The 18,604-nt window shown below is 42.1% G+C and overlaps 1 protein-coding gene across 2 annotated transcripts in view; it reads left to right on the top strand.

Annotated features, from left to right (window-relative positions):
* slc9a5 (solute carrier family 9 member A5) overlaps positions 1–18,604 on the top strand; it is a 113,337-nt gene that overhangs the window by 45,158 nt on the left and 49,575 nt on the right. For both annotated transcript variants that reach the window (XM_055648520.1, XM_055648521.1), the window contains exons 2-3: positions 15,406–15,708; positions 17,644–17,807. In XM_055648520.1, coding sequence (XP_055504495.1) covers positions 15,406–15,708; positions 17,644–17,807 — 467 coding nt within the window. The remainder of the gene's footprint in view (positions 1–15,405; positions 15,709–17,643; positions 17,808–18,604) is intronic.

The raw sequence follows: 18,604 nt of genomic DNA, 5'->3' as shown, positions 1-18,604 counted from the left end.
CAGTCGAAGGTACTGTTCAGCGAAAGGAAAATAAAAAAATAGCAGCTGTTAATCAGTTAAGTGAAAAATAAGAAGTTAACACGATCATTTTGAACAATGGAGAAGCTAATTCCTTTTGTACTTCTACCATGATTAGATTTGCATTACCCCTATGGTGTGGACCTCTTTATTCTTCCTGCCAACATGCGGCACCTCATGCTCATCAATATTAACATTTATTTGATAGCAAAGTGCCTGTTAAGCCTGTTGGCTAGCTGGGTGGTGGATATTGCCACACAGAAGAGCCAATTTATCTGTCAGGATGTTGTTTCTCTACTGGCACATAATGTAGGGTGCTGAACGTATATATATGGCCCTATTATATAAAGCCCCCCAATTTTGTGCCAGTGGCCAGACCTGTGTGAGCAACATAAGTAAAGCTGAATGCTTTTTTTCTATTTTAATGAATATTAACGTTGTTTAATGAGTTGACAGAAGTTGATTGTTTAGTGACTATTTTCCCAAAATGTGTAATTGTTTAAATGTAATTCCTCTAATTCTAAATGTATCTGATTAATACAGATATTTAGAAATGGCAGAAATCGCCTGAAGCTCAAGTTGTTAGCTAGTTTTCAGCACAGACTAAGTGTTGGGTCACCTGAAGTGGAGTCACCACTCGTGGACCACTCTGCCTCACGGAAAGCCAATGGCAGTGAAGCCTTGAGAGCACTGGGATCCACAAGAATCCGTCTTGATTGACTACAAGGCCTAAGATAAACAAGCATGATCTTGCCCATTCGAGTCATACAACATGGAAAAAGGCCCTTTGACTCTATAGGTCCATGCCAATCAAGATATCCCTAAAATGTCTCCATCTAAGCAAATCCCATCTGATAACTAACCTAGTCCCATTCGCAGTTGCCTTCTCCGTGTGCCCCTCTAAGAGGCCTGGTTAGAAACTGCAAGGTAGCAGAGTGCTGGAAGCGTACACAAAAAAATAAATCATGCCTGGTGTGAAATGGCAAGGAGACGTTCATGCATTATCTTGGTGTTGATTTAAATGCAGCTGCTGTTTAAAGTTGATTCTTCTCAGTGTGCTTGGTCACCTGAGGGTCATTTTACTTGGATTTGGGATCAATTGTCAATGATGGGGTGTCTACTGTTGCAACCTTGCAATAGATAGATTCTTGGAGCCTCTATCATTAAAAGAGCAACATGCATACTAAACAGTTGAGATGTGTAATAAAAAATTAGGGTTTTTAATCTAATCTGTGTACAGAACAAGGTGAGGAAATAGTTTTACTTTTAAGAAGTAATTGAACTCATGAATATTTATTTCCAGTCTTGATAGCATTCATTGATATCTTCATATTGCAAAAGTGACCAGATTAGTGGAGAATGAGTTATTTAAGTTTAGTTTAAGTTTAGTTTAGAGATACAGTGTGGAAATGGGCCCTTTGTCCCACCAAGTTCGTGCCGACCAGCGATCCCCATACACTAGTTCTATCCAACACACTAGGAACAATTTACAAAAGCCAATTAACCTACAAACCTGCATGTCTTTGGGGTGTGGGAGGAAACCGGACCACCTGGAAAAATCCATGCTGTCACAGGGAAAACGTGCAAACTCCATACAGTCAGCACCCGTAGTCAGGATTGACCCTTTCTCTGGCGCTGTAAGGCAGCAACTCTGTCACTGTGCCAGTTATGCTCTTAAAATGGTCACACATTGTTTATAAGATTAATTGACGAATCTCACGATTCCTGGGTTAACCATGCTCGTAAAGCTATGTAGTTTTATACTTATAGGAATGTTATAAAATATGCATTCTTTATCTTACCATTTTTAAGCTGCAGTACTTCTACAAACAGTATTTTTGGCTCATGGATGACATAATTCCATAAAGTTTGCACAACAGAGATAATATACAGAATCCTACAGCCTAAACACAAGGTTTACACATTTAAGGCTTGGAAACTATAGCAACCTAGATTATAAATCTCGAGGTGCAACATTAACAAATCTACCCCGTGACCACCTGGCATTCAACGTGTGCAACGCATTTGGAGCGTGAACACCTCCGTTCAAATCAGCTCCTGTCACTTCCTGTAAATAATTTTTAAAGAAAGCGGATTTATCCCTATTACTGTCACTCATAATCTAAACATGTGGATTAAAATGTAGAGACAAAGAACTGTAGATGCTGGTTTTTAACAAACGATAGATAGAGTGCTGGAGTAACTCAGCTGGTCTCTGGAGTAAAAGGATGGGTGACGTTTCGGGTCTGAGAGCCTTCATCGGACTGAAAGTAGAGGGATGGGGGTGGGTGGGTGAGGGGGAGGTGAGAAAAGACCGGGACCAATCAGGGCCACCACAAACGACCTCGGGCAGGAAGTTGGTTACACAAAAAAGCTGGAGAAACTCAGCGGGTGCAGCAGCATCTATGGAGCGAAGGAAATAGGCAACGTTTCGGGCCGAAACCCTTCTTCAGACTGATCGGGGGCGGGGGTGGGTGGGGACAAGAAAGGGAAAAGGAGGAGTAGCCCGAAGGCTGGGGGATGGGAGGAGACAGCAGGGGGGCTGAGGAAGGGGAGGAGACGGCAAGGACTAACAAAATTGGGAGAATTCGATGTTCATGCCCCCGGGGTGCAGACTCCCAAAACGGAATATGAGGTGCTGTTCCTCCAATTTCCGGTGCTGCTCGCTGTGGCCATGGAGGAGACCCAGGACAGAGAGGTCGGAGACGGAGTGGGAGGGGGAGTTGAAGTGCTGAGCCACCGGGAGGTCTGCTTGGTTATTGCGGACCGAGCGGAGGTGTTCGGCGAAACGATCGCCCAACCTCCGCTTGGTCTCACCGATATAGATCTGCTGACATCTAGAGCAGCGGACGCAATAGATGAGGTTGGAAGAGATGCAGGTAAACCTCTGTCGCACCTGGAACGATTGCTTGGGTCCTTGAACGGAGTCGAGGGGGGAGGTAAAGGGACAAGTGTTGCATCTCTTGCGGTTGCAAGAGAAAGTGCCCGGGGAGGGGGTGGACCGAGAGGGAAGGGAAGAATTGACAAGGGAGTTATGGAGGGAGCGGTCTTTGCGGAAGGCAGATATGGGGGGAGATGGGAAGATGTGGCGAGTGGTGGGGTCACGTTGGAGGTGGCGAAACTGACGGAGGATTACTTTTTGTATGTGACGGCTGGTGGGGTGAAAGGTGAGGACTAGGGGGACTCGGCCCTTGTTGCGAGTGCGGGGATGGGGAGAGAGAGCAGTGTTGCGGGGTATGGAAGAGACCCTGGTGCGAGCCTCATTTATGGTGGAGGAGGGGAACCCCCGTTCCCTGAATAGTGAGGACATTTCAGATGTCCTGGTGTGGAACGCCTCATCCGTGGAGCAGATGCGGTGTAGACGGAGGAATTGGGAGTAGGGGATGGAGTCCTTACAGGAAGCAGGGTGGGAAGAAGTGTAGTCCAGATACACTGCAGGAAGTTGCCTGGTAGGTCCATTGATGGGTTGGGAAGTTGTGATCTCAAGAGAAACGATGTGGAGAACTGTGGAACTGGTAAAAACAACTAGAGAGGAGGAAGAGGGCAAGGTAGGGAGGGTGGGGGGGGAGAGGAGAGGGGAGGGGAATATGAGATGAAGTTACTTCAAGTTGTTCATCCTGCTGGGGTGTAAGCTACCCAATTTGTTCCTCCTATTTGCATGTGGCCTCACTCTGGAAATGGAGGAAGCCCAGGACAGAAAGGTCCTGCCTACAGCATATCCAGGAGTCTACAGGAGAAAATTCTCAGGTTTTGCCTTAAAATCTATGTTAAGCCTTGGCGATGGTTGCAGCAAGCTTCAGTGAGACTTGTAGCAGCTACTCACAGTTTAAAATGGAGCAGTCGGCAGCATTCCCTGATAGACATCTCACTGTGCAGGAAGACCAACTAGTTTTGGGCAGAACAAAAAGCACTGACCAAAGAGTCATTACTTTCACTGTAGCATCCTGATGTTCCAATGAAGCCCAACACAAGCTGGAGGAACAGCACTTTGACTTCAGATTAGACTACATTAAAACCTTTTGGATTTAACCTTGATCGGGAGGGCCTCTGCTGTGGAGATGGGATGGTTGCCCACCTCTTCACAGAATGTAGATTTGTGATGAGGTGTCTGGAGAAGGATGCAAGGCTCCGTGTCACAGTTCATCCCCAGTAGCTCTGTAACAGAGGACTCTGTGGTAGACGAGCTGTTCCCAGGGACGCATTTAGAGATGGACATAAGTGTTACTGGAAGACCATCAACTCGTGAGATGCTCTTTCTACTGCCCAAAACTTGTTGGTCTTCCTGCACAGTGAGATGCCTGTCAGGGAATGTTGCAGGCTGGCCCAATCCAGACTGTAAGTGCTGAGGGACTCAACAAAGCTTGGTGCAGCCAATGCCAAGGCTATGTGGGGGAGGACCACAGTCTAGGTTCCTTCCACTGCCTGACATTGAGTGTCTTGAGTCCAATGGAGTCACCTTTCAAATAAGTGAAGGGATATCACCCCAGGGGGGGAAACATGAGTGGCAAAGGTGTTTTCTTTAAAGAAAGGTGCCAACGCTACTGAGTATGACACTATAGGAGGTATAGATATTGAGAATGTATGATGAGTTTTAGCAGTGAAGATTTTTAAATTTCAGCCAGAGCAACAGCATTCTCTCCCCTTGCCTCCCGTAGCGACCTGAGATAAATCCCGTCCAGTTCTGGGAATTTATCCAACTTTAAGATTAAAAAGGAACTGAATACCTTTTAATTCCCCATTAAAATCACTGCTCGTGCTCTCAACAGGTCAGAATCCTGGAGCCCTGTCACTGGTATCCCAGTGGAACCTCCCTCACGGCACAGCAGCCCATGAAGCCCGCCCGGCATTACCGTGACCAGCGTAGCCGGGGTAAGGCAATAACCGCTGCCCCTGCTGCTGATCCATGCAGTCAGAGATAGAGAGCAAAATGGGAGGTCTGGGCTGTTGTGGTGGGATGAGGAAACCCTGTCCTGCTCTATGTGAGATATCCACGAGCAACTTCCTGCCCAGAGGTCAGGTTGAAAGGACACTGATCTTAAACATTAACTCAATTTCTCCTGCCAAAGACACTAACCTGCTGAGTGTACAAAGTTATTTCTTATCAGATAAAAATGTACTTTTATTTTTGCAAGCTAAAAATACTAAAAACTATTTGCTACATTGTTCAATAGAATTAAATGTTGATCGAAGCAATGGCTTGTCAATATCTAGCGCTTGTCAATGTCAATGATTTGTCAATTTCAGCAGCCTCTCCTTAAAGGGGCAGTGGTGTCTGATCACTCTGGAGACCCTCCATCCGTTATAACCAGAATTTATTATAAAGAGGTCCATAATAGTGAGGGTTTAATATATTGTGGTAGGGGAGAAATGTCAAGATGCCTTGTGGTTTGCTGGATAAAGTGACATGGAAAGAAATTTGACAGGGAAATGAATCTGGATGACCAGCCATGATCATATTGAATGGTGCAAAGGATTAAATTATGCACTTGTGCTCCTATTTTCCATGTTATTGCAAGGTTTGGGGGACATTGGATTAACAAAATATGTTCACGCTCACTTTTTATGGGGTATAGGCAGGTTGAATGGGGTTGAGAGGTAAAGATAGATCAGCCATGATTGAATGGTGGAGTAGCCTTGATGGGCTGAATGGCCTTATTCTGCTCCAAGAACCTATGAACTTATGAAGTACTGCTCATTTGGTGATGACCCTCATGCATAACAAATTCTAAGGTAAAAGGACATTGAATTTCAGAGTCCTGCCTCTGCAGAAGACAGGTGCTGATCACATCCAATAAAAGCACTGCTATAAATGACCTTTGCAAGGGATGTTACATTAGTCCATATTTCTCTTTGTGCTTTGAATTTCAATTATCAAAGAGAGACAGTGAAACTAATTAATTGATTTATAAGCGATGCAAGTAGTCCGAGTCATTTGCAGTTCAGCTGCTTCTATTAATTTTATGTCTTTCAATTCATAGGATGATTTTCAAAATTAAGTGTCATTAATATAATAATACAAGCAAATACAGATTTAAAAAAAACTATTGTTTCCTGAGGGAATTATTGCGATGACAAGTATGGTGAAGGTTACGGAGGCACTAAATCTCTGCACGGATGAGTAAGTGGCAGAAGGTTACCCTGATAGCTATGGTTAGATAAGGTAGAGTGGGAGGATGTGGCTACCCCACTTTAGATTAAGTGGGACCCGTTGGGTCCCATGTTCATAAGGGAGGGCTGGTCTCCCAATGCAATATTCCACCTCTCCACCAATTCCAATATTGGTGGCCAGTGGGGAGGGGCTTTCTGGAGTGCTAGTATGGGTGCTGTGGGCTGAAGGGACTGGTGTCCAGAGGGCTTGTATAGACATTGTGGGCCGAATAGATTCTTGGGCCAGCAGCTCAGTCCCTCGGGCCTGGTGGGCCGGCAGCTCAGTCCCTCGGGCCTGGTGGGCTAGCAGCTCAGCCAATCGGGGCTGGTGGGCTGGCAGCTCAGTCACTCAGGCCTGGTGGGCTGGCAGCTCAGTCACTCAGGGCTGTTGGGCCAACAGCTCAGAAACTACCAGAAATTTTGCCCAAAACAGTTGAGAGACTCTGTGTGAGGGAGAGGGTGGAGTATCAATTTTAGACATTTTTCATCATTTTCTGCAGATCACAGCAATGAAGGAGGAAGTCTATCCTGGCCAGGATCTCAGAGAGCCAATGAAGGGAGGGAGAACAATACTGGGGTGAGGTTTAATACCTGCAAGGGGAATGCTTACTAATGGGCCAAAGGGACTCCTCCTGGGCTAGTACAGGCCTTTCATTTCATTTCCGTTTCAAGCACAGGGCAGGCCAAACAGCTCATTGCATTTTCATTTCATTTCCATTGCAGTTTCAAGCACAGGGCAGACCAAACAACTCATTTCATTTTCATTAAAGGCTAACAAATCATTTATTGCAAGTACATTGCAGACTCACAGTTCAGTTGATTCACAGCTTAGAATCACAGTTGTGGCCTCTCCCTCGCAATCTTCCAGAGTGACTGACTCGCGTCCAGGCATCCGGGGTTTTATAATCCTGTCATCCCCCTAACCCCCCCCCCCAGAAGGGGTATTACCTTCATCATGGTAATTGACAGGCGAGAGGACCAATCAGCTGATCTCAAGATTTTTTAAACACTCATAACTTTTTCACTTTTCATCGATCGGAAAAATCCTCAGGACTATAAGATGGCCAAAAATCATAGCAACATAGGGTAGTGTTTTGTCTAAAATTAATGTACAACGCAGACTGGAAGTGGTCAAGATGAGACTTTTAGTTATATTGATATCGAGCCATCCACAATGTCCAGATACAGAATAAAGGGAATAATGTTTAGTACAAATGATAAAGTCTGATCAAAGATAGTCCGAGGGTCTCCAATGAGGTAGAAAGTAGCTTAAGACTCTAGTTAGTGATAGGATGGCTCAGTTGCCTGATAACAGCTGGGATGTAACTGTCCCTGAATCTGGAGGTGTGAATTTTCTCACTTTTGTGCGTCATGCCTGATGGGAGAGGGGAGAAGAGGGAGTTGCCGTAGTGGGACTAGCCCTTAATTATGCGGGTGACCCTGCTGGGGCAGTGTTTAGTGAAGATGGAGTCAATGGTGGGAGGTAGATCCAAAATGCTGGTATAACTCAGCAGGACAGGCATCATCTCTGGAGAAAAGGAATGAGTGAGAGGTTTGGTTTGTGTGATGGTCTGGGCTGCGTCCACAATTCTCTGCAATTTCTTGCGGCCTTGGATGGAGTTGTTCCCAATTATTAATAGAAGATGCGTCATTGGACATGAACTCCAAAACACACATATTGAAATCCAAAGAAATATTTGCTTTGTTTGAATATACTAATGGGTACCTGAGAATCCATAGTTTACCAAAAGAGTGTATGAAACACAACAAGGAAAGATGGTTGTGGAAGTGCAATAGGGAGAATGGGATTTTTTTTTTCATGAAAAAAACTGCCACAATTAACTTTTTGAGAATTTTTGTAATGCCACTCAGAGCAAGAAAGGTCATTTTCTCTGGGTCTATTGTCAACCAGAGTACTTCTTGTTTAGAGCAAACCTTTGGCTGTCACTCCCCAACTAACACACCAACTGGAGGACAACAACGGATACAAATATGATATACTAAACTTCAAAAGAGCTACTTGAGTTTGATACAAAATTAAAACTTTAGATTTTTTTTGAGAGGATATTGATAAAAACACCATTGTATAATCTAGTGTTAAAATAATAAAGCATTTAGATTTTTTTTTGGTTGCCATATTTCTATAGGATTATATGTATTCTGTTTTATTGTCGTATGTCTAATTCTAGATAATTAAATGAACTGCATTCCTGAAATGCTGTAATTCTTTTCTAAAAAAAAGTATGTGTATGATTTGGCAATGTTACTCAATTCAGCTCCATCCTTTTCCGAAATGATGTGCAGAACTGATTAGGAGTGGACTGGAGCATTAGATCTCGTCTCATGGCAACAATATGCAGATTTCTTTTTTTAAAAGTCTACCTTCGATACAACTTTATAATTAAAATGCCCTGCCTTGAATTGGAAGGACTGATAACTTTGATAACCGTGGGCACTTTAGAAACCTCCTTTATATATCAATGGCAGGAATGTCTTCTTCGCTAACTATTCAATATATTGATTTCTCGAGGTGTCTGATCCAGGAGGTTAAGCTTTAAATTACAATCTAAAGAGGCCTATGTTCAGTTTTTTTTTTAATGTTGCCAATTGTCCAAGATTCATTTTCTAACGACTGCCTTTAATAAGACATTAATTTTCTGTGGATTTGCAGAGTAATGTCACGGCAACATCCTTTATTGCCTTAGCTCTGGGCTGCTCTATCAAATATGCTGTAAAGAAACGATCCTCAAATTGTGCTGTAACTAATAGGATCACAAGTCCAAAGGGATTTTAACCACCTATTTGTATCAGCAATATTATGGGTATAAAACAAGTAAACTGATTAAAGAAGGCAGGAGTTGGGTCCACTTTTTTCACTGACAGAAAAATATTAGTAGATGACCAGACCATTCAGTCTATTGAGCCCATCTTGCTATTAATGGTTAACAATTACAGACTTGAAACAATTGTTTGTGACATCCACAGGTTTGTGCTATGTGAAGAAATGCTTCTAGGTTTAGTGGCAGCATAGTTCAGCTTGAAAGATAATTAGTTTATTTTTCCCAGCGCAGTAGGTAGTGGCCATTTGTTTACCTGATGTTCGAACAGTGCAGCACGGAACAGGCCCACAATGTTACTGAATTTGTTTGCAGAAGGTTGCATCAGGATGAAGCTTAGAGTGAACAGATTGTGATACATTGAAACTGATAGTTTTTGGTGAAAACGTATATACGGCTTTACACAATGCGCATAACATTTCCCATCTTTAATGACCTTTATGTTACAGACGGCCAATAAGACATTCAATTCCAACTGTAAAATTATACACCTAAAAATGTGACCATCTTTCTGACAACCTCTACTCTGTAATCCACCCATCAGGCTCCTGCTTCTGACAGAGTACAGGAACAGCTCAAATCAGTCGACTGCGGCAGAGTCATTCATTATCCTGTGTCCGTCGTGACTAGTGCAGCTTCTGACGCACTTGTCTACATCATCGTCCTCTGGTGAAATTCCATCAATTTCTACTGACAAATGGGACCTGACACACCAAGTTCCAGTTTTAACCATTCCGAGTATCATTGACCTTTCATCCAGCACTTACCCTATTCCCTTTAAACTCCCCACTAATATTTGCCTGACCTCTCCTATATTCCATCTACTTACTATTACTCAACAACCTCATCTGAAAATATGGACACCAGTAAGCCCAATGTTATCCCACCTGCATAGATTCTCAATTTGGAAGACTTCTTGTACTGTATCCTGTACTGAGCACATTTTTGGACAATATCTGGCAAATTAAAGCCATTAACTTCAGTCATTGTCTCAAACACTGTCGGGTCTATCAGTCACCCTGGCAGTGGTCAGAAACCGAACCAGATTATTTGTGTTCTTGTTATATTTGACCAGCATTGCCATGCAGCTAATACCAACACGAGTTTAGGACGAAAGCCCATTTTGTATTATAACCTGTCTCCACCTGGCTTCAGTATGTCTGTTGTTGACTTCTTCATCCATGCCATTGTGACCTCTGGACTTGACCATGTATGTCAGAACAGCCTCACACATTGCAGTTTCTGAAAGTTCAAAATGAAAAAAAATCTTTGAACCTATTTCCAAACTTTCATCAAATTCCATTTGCCTGTGTTCTGCTTTCTTGATTAGTACAGGTGTCAGATGTTATGGGGAGAAGGCAGGAGAATGGGGTTAGGAGGGGGAGATACATCAGCCATGGTGGAGTAGACTTGATAGTCCGAATGGCCTAATTTTACTCCTATTCCTTATGACCTTACATGCCAATCCAACTGTCCTTCAGGTGTTCTGTCCTCCCTCCTTCCTTTTCCTTCTCCTCAAAACTAAACTTTTGGTAATCTGCCAAAATAGCTCTTTGTGTAGGTCAGTGTCAAATACAGTCTGAAATGTCATCAGACTGAAGTAGGTTTTGAACTCGAAATGTTGTCTGACCATTTCCTTCCATAGCAGACTATTATCTAAATGGTGGCCGATTGGGAAAGGGGGAGATGCAGCGAGACCTGGGTGTCATGGTACACCAGTCATTGAAGGTAGGCATGCAGGTGCAGCAGGCAGTAAAGAAAGCGAATGGTATGTTAGCTTTCATTGCAAAAGGATTTGAGTATAGGAGCAGGGAGGTTCTACTGCAGTTGTACAGGGTCTTGGTGAGACCACACCACCTGGAGTATTGCGTACAGTTTTGGTCTCCAAATCTGAGGAAGGACATTATTGCCATAGAGGGAGTGCAGAGACGGTTCACCAGACTGATTCCTGGGATGTCAGGACTGTCTTATGAAGAAAGACTGGATAGACTTGGTTTATACTCTCTAGAATTTAGAAGATTGAGAGGGGATCTTATAGAAACTTACAAAATTCTTAAGGGGTTGGACAGGCTAGATGCAGGAAGATTGTTCCCGATGTTAGGGAAGTCCAGGACAAGCGGGTCACAGCTTAAGGATAAGGGGGAAATCCTTTAAAACCGAGATGAGAATAACTTTTTTCACACAGAGAGTGGTGAATCTCTGGAACTCTCTGCCACAGAGGGTAGTTGAGGCCAGTTCATTGGCTATATTTAAGAGGGAGTTAGATGTGGCCCTTGTGGCTAAGGGGATCAGGGAGTATGGAGAGAAGGCAGGTATGGGATACTGAGTTGGACGATCAGCCATGATCATATTGAATGGCGGTGCAGGCTCGAAGGGCCGAATGGCCTACTCCTGCACCTAATTTCTATGTTTCTATGTCTATGTTTCTATAGATGCTGCTGGTGTTTTTATGGAAGGGTCTTCATTGGCTGAGAAAATGTGTATGAAAGAACTGCAGATGTTGGTTTGATGTGAAGATTGACACAAAATGCTGGAGTAATGCAGCGGGACAGGCAGCATCTCTGCAGTGAAGGAACAGGCGATGTTTTGGGTCGAGACCCTTCTTCAGACTGAACCATAATAGCAGCGTTGAACCATAATAGCGCCGTTGAAATGACATTTCATATCAGAAACAAACAGAAACCTGTGATTCTGAATCTATATTTTATATTAAGCAACAATAAAATTGAGGATGTTTCATGTTGTAGATGTAATAAATACCATGTTATACAAATATTGTTTGTTATTTATGACAGTGATTGAGTTGGTCATAGTTATTGATTCAGCAAATATGTGGTTATTGAAACACGAAAAAGCTTTTTCGTGAAGATAACGGGACCTTTAATGTGTGCGTTTGTTTAGTACATAGAGAGAAAGCAGGCTGTAATTGTTAATACAGTAATTTCCATTTTGTTTCGATCTGTATTCTGCATGTTGCTGCTATTAGGAGTTGGGTAACAAGTCACCAAGGCTGGGTGTGTGGGAGTATTTCAGCTTCAGTCTCAGGAGACCTGCCATCTACTGTGACCATGCATTTCCAACTTTTAAGATATATAAAATAACCTAATGAGTGTAAAGTGTTTAAAGGCCTTTTAATCTGGCTAATGGAAAAAAAGATTGGAATCAATAGTCATTTTCCACCTTGGCTAATTTTATTGGTGAATGAAGTTAATGGGGAACAGTAACAGTCTTGGTAACAAACGATTTATCTGATCCCTCTGGTTTCTTGCCCAACATCTTGGATTACAATTATCTTCATAGTGTCAGCTTTGATAAATAATCAGCACTCTCACCTCTAAGAAGGAACTGGGTCCAATCTCCTATCCAGACTTGAACAGGTGGTCTGGGGTAATGTATCAAGGAGGCACTTGAAGCTAAACAGTATTGTCAGATGTTGCGACTTCTATTAAAGTGACCTTCTCCAATGGTTTAAAAGACTACCTTTGTAAATAGTCAGCGAACGAGCTGATTAATTTTTGGCAATCAATGCCACCTAGTGAATCACTGTTCACTTAGTTCACTTAGCCCTTCCTAAGGAAAGAGAGAGACTTTCACTCTTCAATTGCTCCTAAAGTATTGGGTGCCATCATATTTTAAGCAGTAAAATGGTTTCCTTTACCAGGTCCTTCAAGGAATAGGTTGCAAAAAAGAATAAAGTCCCGTTAATGAGATATCACGACTAATGGATGTCTCCTTGATTACATGGAAGATGATCCAAATAAGAAAAAGGAGAAATTGTCATAGAGCAGTGACCCAGAATATTAACCCGTGTAGAAAATCCATAGAACTGTAAGTCTGCAAGTTGCCTGTTTAAGAATGAAGTAGATATAGTACTAATAAATTACAAGACTCGCGGAAGGATCCAGGCACTGTTGGATGTGCAATTTAGACAATCAGTTCCTGTAGGTAAAAAATAAATAGTCATAGTAACAATGAAAAGTCTGCACCCTCCCAACTTTACCTTCTCCAGAAAGTTTAAATTCATTACTATGCTGGCTGGGTTATAGTAACTTATGACAGTGATGGATTTTCTAAATAAATTAACTACATTCTATGCTCTAACGATAGATATTTTTCCACGACCTTGCACGAGGGAATGATAACCAAACCTTTATCTTCACCTCACATCCTCAAAAGCACATTATTTCCTTTGGAAGGCAATCCAGAGCAAGTGCACCTGCTGATCTTTTTGAAAATCTGGTTTGGTCAAGTGTATAAAGTTTATTGGCAGTATATGAACATCATTGATATAGTCAGCATTTATTGACCATCCCTGTAGGTCCTTAATCAGGTAATGCTAAATCATTTACTTGAACAATTCCAGGCACTGTGGTGAACGTATATCCACTAATCGGGAGTTGGAAAGGAAGTTCCAGGATTTTGCCCCAATGGTGGTAGGGTGCCATAGCTAACAGCTAATGTTAGCCAGCGATCTGGATTAGATCCAGACCCTTGGTGTTGCCTGCGTGGAGTTTGCACATTCTCTCTGTGACTGCATTGCTTGTTTCCCAATGAAAGGGTGGATCAGTAGGATAATGGCCACTGTAAAATTGCCTTGTGTGTGTCGATGAGTGTTACATTCCGAGTAGTAGTTGATGGGGATGTTAAATTGGAAGTATTATAAATTGATGCTTGGTGCCCAGAACAAACTCATTGGGCTCAAGTCAGTTCCATTATAACTGCCATTATGTGTCTATTGTAACTGCTTCCTTTTTCCTTTTAAATGACAAGGGGTTTAAGTCTTTGAAATGGTTTCAGAGAATCCACAGCAAATTGCAACATTACATTTTGTAGATCATACATGCTGCCACCCGGGTGTGTTGTGAAGGGAAGGAGGGTTTAAGGTGGTGTATGAGTTGTCGGCTAAGTGGGCTGGTTAGCCTTGGATGGTCATTTGCTTCCCTGTAAATGGAGCAGCACTTGTATCTGTCACATGCCCCAATAGTACATCACTATTGATGGACAAAATGTAGGAAGTCAGGCGGCAAGTGGCGTGCTGCAAAATAGCCAACTGCTGATGTGGCTGGCGCAGCAGCACTTTGTGCCTTTTCCTGCAGTATCTGCAGTTCATTGTGTCAACATTTTGCTGTCAATGTATTACTATGGCAACTCCTGTTGAGCTTCAAGTTAGTGAATACATCCAGAATATTGATAGTGGTGGATAGAGTGACAGTAGTGGTAATAAATGTCTGTAGTAGGTGATAAGGCTGGTTATATTGAAGACTAGACTAAGTGGGATCGTTGTGTTCCAGCTGCACATGGGAGGGCTGGTCCCCAACGTAATATTCCACCTCTCCACCAATTCCAATATTGCTGACTAGTGGGGGGAGGGGGGAGGGGATTCTGAAGTGCTAGCATGGTGTTGTGGGCCGAAGGGACTGGTTTCCAGAGGACATTGTGGGCCGAATGGATTCTTGGGCTGGCAGCTCAGTCACTGAGACCACTCACACATTCACACGCTCACACTCACATTTTATGGGGTGAAGGCAGGGGAATGGGGTTGAGAAGTAAAGATAGATCAGCCATGATTGAATGGTGGAGTGGTCTTGATGGGCTGAATGGCCTGATTCCGCTCAAAGAACTTATGAACTTATGAAGTACTGCTCATTTGGTGATGACCCTCCTCCATAACAAAGGTCACCTGCCTCTGCAGAAGATAGGTGCTGATTGCAACAAATAAAAGCGCGGCTATAAATGACCTTTGCAAGGCATGTTACATTAGTCCATATTTCTCTTTGTGCTTTGAATGTCAATTATCAAAGAGAAACAGTGAAACTAATTAATTGATTTGAAGGGACGCAAGTAGTCTGAGTCATTTGCAGTTCAGCTGCTATTAATTTTTCTGTCTTTCAATTTAGAGGATGATTTTCAAAATGAAGTGTCATTAATATAATAATAACAAGTAAATCCAGATTTAAAAAAAACTTGATCGTTTCCAAAGGGAATTATTGCATTTGAAATGTGCCATCACCCACCTGAGTGCTCATAGAAGGTCAGGACTATACTCTACCCCCCAACCCCCCCCCCCCCCCCCCCCCCCCCAATGTAACTATATTCCCCCTTTCCCCCCCCCCCCCCCCCACTGTGTGCATTTGAATACATGCACGCTTAACTCCTACTCTCCATTGCCTGGAGTATCCCATTGTCTCCACTGTCTGTGAGAAACAACGTAAGGGTTCAACTTGCCACTTTTGTTACATTTACACTATGTATTTTAAACTGAACGATAATGCTGGGTAAAGTGATTTAGAAAACATAACCTTAATTTTGGACCATGAAACTGCAATTACTACTTGTATTCTTTAACAATGACTATAATTAAAACCAATTTCCTATTGACCTTTCTTCGTGTGTTCCTTTTCAGTGTTCCATCTCTCGAGCAAGGTGACAACTGTGGTGCCAGAAAGCTGTCTGCTGATTTTTCTGGGTTTGGGTCTCGGGGGCGTTGTCCTTGCAGCAGCCAAGAAACCAGAGTACCAACTGGACCCCGATACATTCTTTCTCTTTCTTCTACCGCCGATTGTATTAGACTCTGGATACTTCATGCCAAGCAGACTGTTCTTTGACAACTTTGGAGCAATTCTGATGTATGCAGTGATTGGCACTCTCTGGAATTCATTTACCACAGGAACAGCACTTTGGGGCATAAAGTTAGCTGGCCTCATGGGTAAGATGCATCTCTCTTGAAATATTTACTGTTACACATCAATTCACACCTTGAAAAACATCGATACTATCCATAGGACTACAGTAGAGTTTTGCTCAGCAGCGGTCTAAGTTCCAAATCTTTGTTTTTCAAGGTTAAGTATTTGGGAATTTGCACTAATTGAGTTTGCAGTTTAAAACATCATTTATAATTATAGTTGTATGATTGCAGTGTGTAAAATTACTTCAGTTCATGCACTTTTATTTCAGTGACTGTTGGATTTTCAATAGGAAGTTGAACTCCTTTTCCACAGCCTCTGCCCCTGTGTCAATTTCTTGGGCCAGGAGTCTGTTATTTGACAACTATGGAGCAATTCCTTCGATATCTTGCCAGATTCCTCTCCAGTAATTGTCAAAAGCAAAAATGGTGGCGTATAATGTAGCAGTATGCATAAAAAAGATCAAAACATTGAACAGTCAACCTTTCATGATATTTTCACTAACACATAATTCCCGAAAGATTCAATTGATTTTATTGGGTCATACAGAATGGAAACAGACCCTTCAGCCCAACTCATCCATATTGGTCAAGATGTTCTACTCCAAACCCAATTTGCCTGTATTTGACCCATATCCCTCAATCTTTGCTGGTCTTGTACCTGTCTGAATGTCTTTTAAATGTTATATGACCTACTTCAGTCACATCCTCTGGCAGCTCATTCCATACATGTGTGAAAAAGCTGCACCTCATGTTACTGTTACATCTTCAACCTTTCACCTTAAACCTATGCCTTTTGGCAAAAGATTGTGTGCATTCACCTTACCTATGCTACTCATCATTTTATACAACTCTATAAGATCACCCCTCAGTGTCTTATGTTTCAAGGAATAAAGTCCCAATTTGCCCAACTACTCCCTCAAATTCAGTCTGCGAAGACCTTGTGTTTTATTTTGTCTTTGTTCCAAACTACTGATGTTTCACAACCTCAAGCATTGAACTCCTACAATATCAGGTAGTACATTGCATTATGCCAAAATGAGGAATAATTGATCCATGGATGGGTATGTTTGCATTGGGGAAACCATGTGCCTCTTGTATAACTTACTTTGTCAGAAGACTGTCCATCCTTGAAAAATAGATAACATTGTTAATGAAGGACTCTCTATGGTCACTCTCTGGTTCAAATGATTGGCATCTCACTGGCATTACCCCTTACTGATGTTAATGCTCTCTCCACAGTCAAGTACTGTGACTAATAGGGAACTCAGTTTGCAATAAAGCACTGCCATGGAAACTGCACCAGGTTACAGAGGTAATGAGAGCCCACAGGCACAGCATTCCTCCCCTACTGTGAACCACAATTAAGGCAAAATTATAGACCTGGCTATCAAAGTTATACATTTAAAAATGGACTAAATTTGTATATTTAAATTTACTTTCATACAGCATTTGGGATAAAATTGATAGAAAGCTGATTGCGTAGTAATAAGATAATACTGTCGACTAGAATGCAGATAATTGCTTCATTATAAAGGCCATAATCAGAGAAAATAACATATCAATGCTGTCAGTTCTGGGTTATCACATATTCTTCCACCTTCACATGCTCTTGTTTGGACTCAGTCTATTGATCAGATGATATAATTGCCTTGTGACATAGCAATTTCTCATGCTGTTGAGAAATTTAAAAAATTCCTATCAAAGGTAAGCAACCTTTATGTTACACGACTGTATGATTGATTGCTGACAACTTTTTTCTCCCAATCTCCAATACATTTTACCCTCTTGTTATGGTTTTCAGTTGAGGAACCACAAGATACATTGAAAAGATTAAAATCCCTACCTATATTTACTAAGGGTTCTTGCATTGAATGATAATATAATGTAGAATATCCTGTAAAGGGGCATCAGTGGAGTATCAGTGATTTTCTGTGATTTCTTGTTCTTTTCCCTCAGATGCAAAAGTAGAAGCTGGCTTGCTTGAGTTCTTGCTTTTTGGTAGTTTGATATCTGCAGTGGACCCTGTGGCAGTAATAGCTGTCTTCGAGGAAGTCCATGTTAATGAAACACTGTTCATCATTGTTTTTGGAGAGTCGCTCCTTAATGACGCCATTACTGTTGTAAGTAAATGTTACCATATATTTTCATATTACAATTTGAAATTTTAGATAAGCTCACTCCACTGTACCATTGTTGGATACTTTGAATAGCTTCTGGACTTGCAAGCTTTCCATGAATGTGAATTCAAAGATAGGTTATAAATGTCCAAGCTGACTTTGCCAAACATATATTAACTTTATCTCACCATCTATAATATAAATGTCCTCCTGTTGTATTCCTAGATCCCCAGTTTAAAGCCAGGACATGCCCATTCTAATCTTGCTTTCGGACCAAATGAATGTCATACAGGTGATGAAGCCGAATAAAGTTACAAAAATAAGAAAAAATTAAAATAGGTTTCAGGGCTAGCTTACAGCTTATATTTAGTGTCAAATTAGGCTTGCCTCAGGTTGCAGTGTGTGGGATAATAAATACCATAACATTGTCTCCCAAGTGAGGAGGTGACAGAGAGGAAGAGAGACATAGCTAGTCAAATCTTTGAAGTGAGATGCCATAAAGCAAGTGACCAATGTTTATGGGGGAGGAGGCGATAGAGGAAGGGAGACATAGCTAGTCACATCTTTGAAGCAAGATGCAATAAAGCAAATGGCCTATGTTTATGAGGGACCAGGTGACAGAGAGGAACCAGGGAAGTGGAGAGATAAGATGACTTAAAGCAAATGGCCTATGTTTATGAGGGTCCAAGTGACAGAGAGGAACCAGGGAAGTGGAGATAAAATGACCTAAAGCAAATGGCCAATGTTTTTAGTATATCTTGTACCATGTAAACAAAAGGCCTTTGATGTGATGCATTCTG

This window comes from Leucoraja erinacea, chromosome 17, assembly GCF_028641065.1.
Source record: "Leucoraja erinacea ecotype New England chromosome 17, Leri_hhj_1, whole genome shotgun sequence".
In the NCBI taxonomy this organism is placed as follows: Eukaryota; Metazoa; Chordata; class Chondrichthyes; order Rajiformes; family Rajidae; genus Leucoraja; species Leucoraja erinaceus.
The sequence above is the reverse complement of the archived record's forward strand: the minus strand, read 5'-3'. Positions and strand labels throughout refer to the sequence as shown.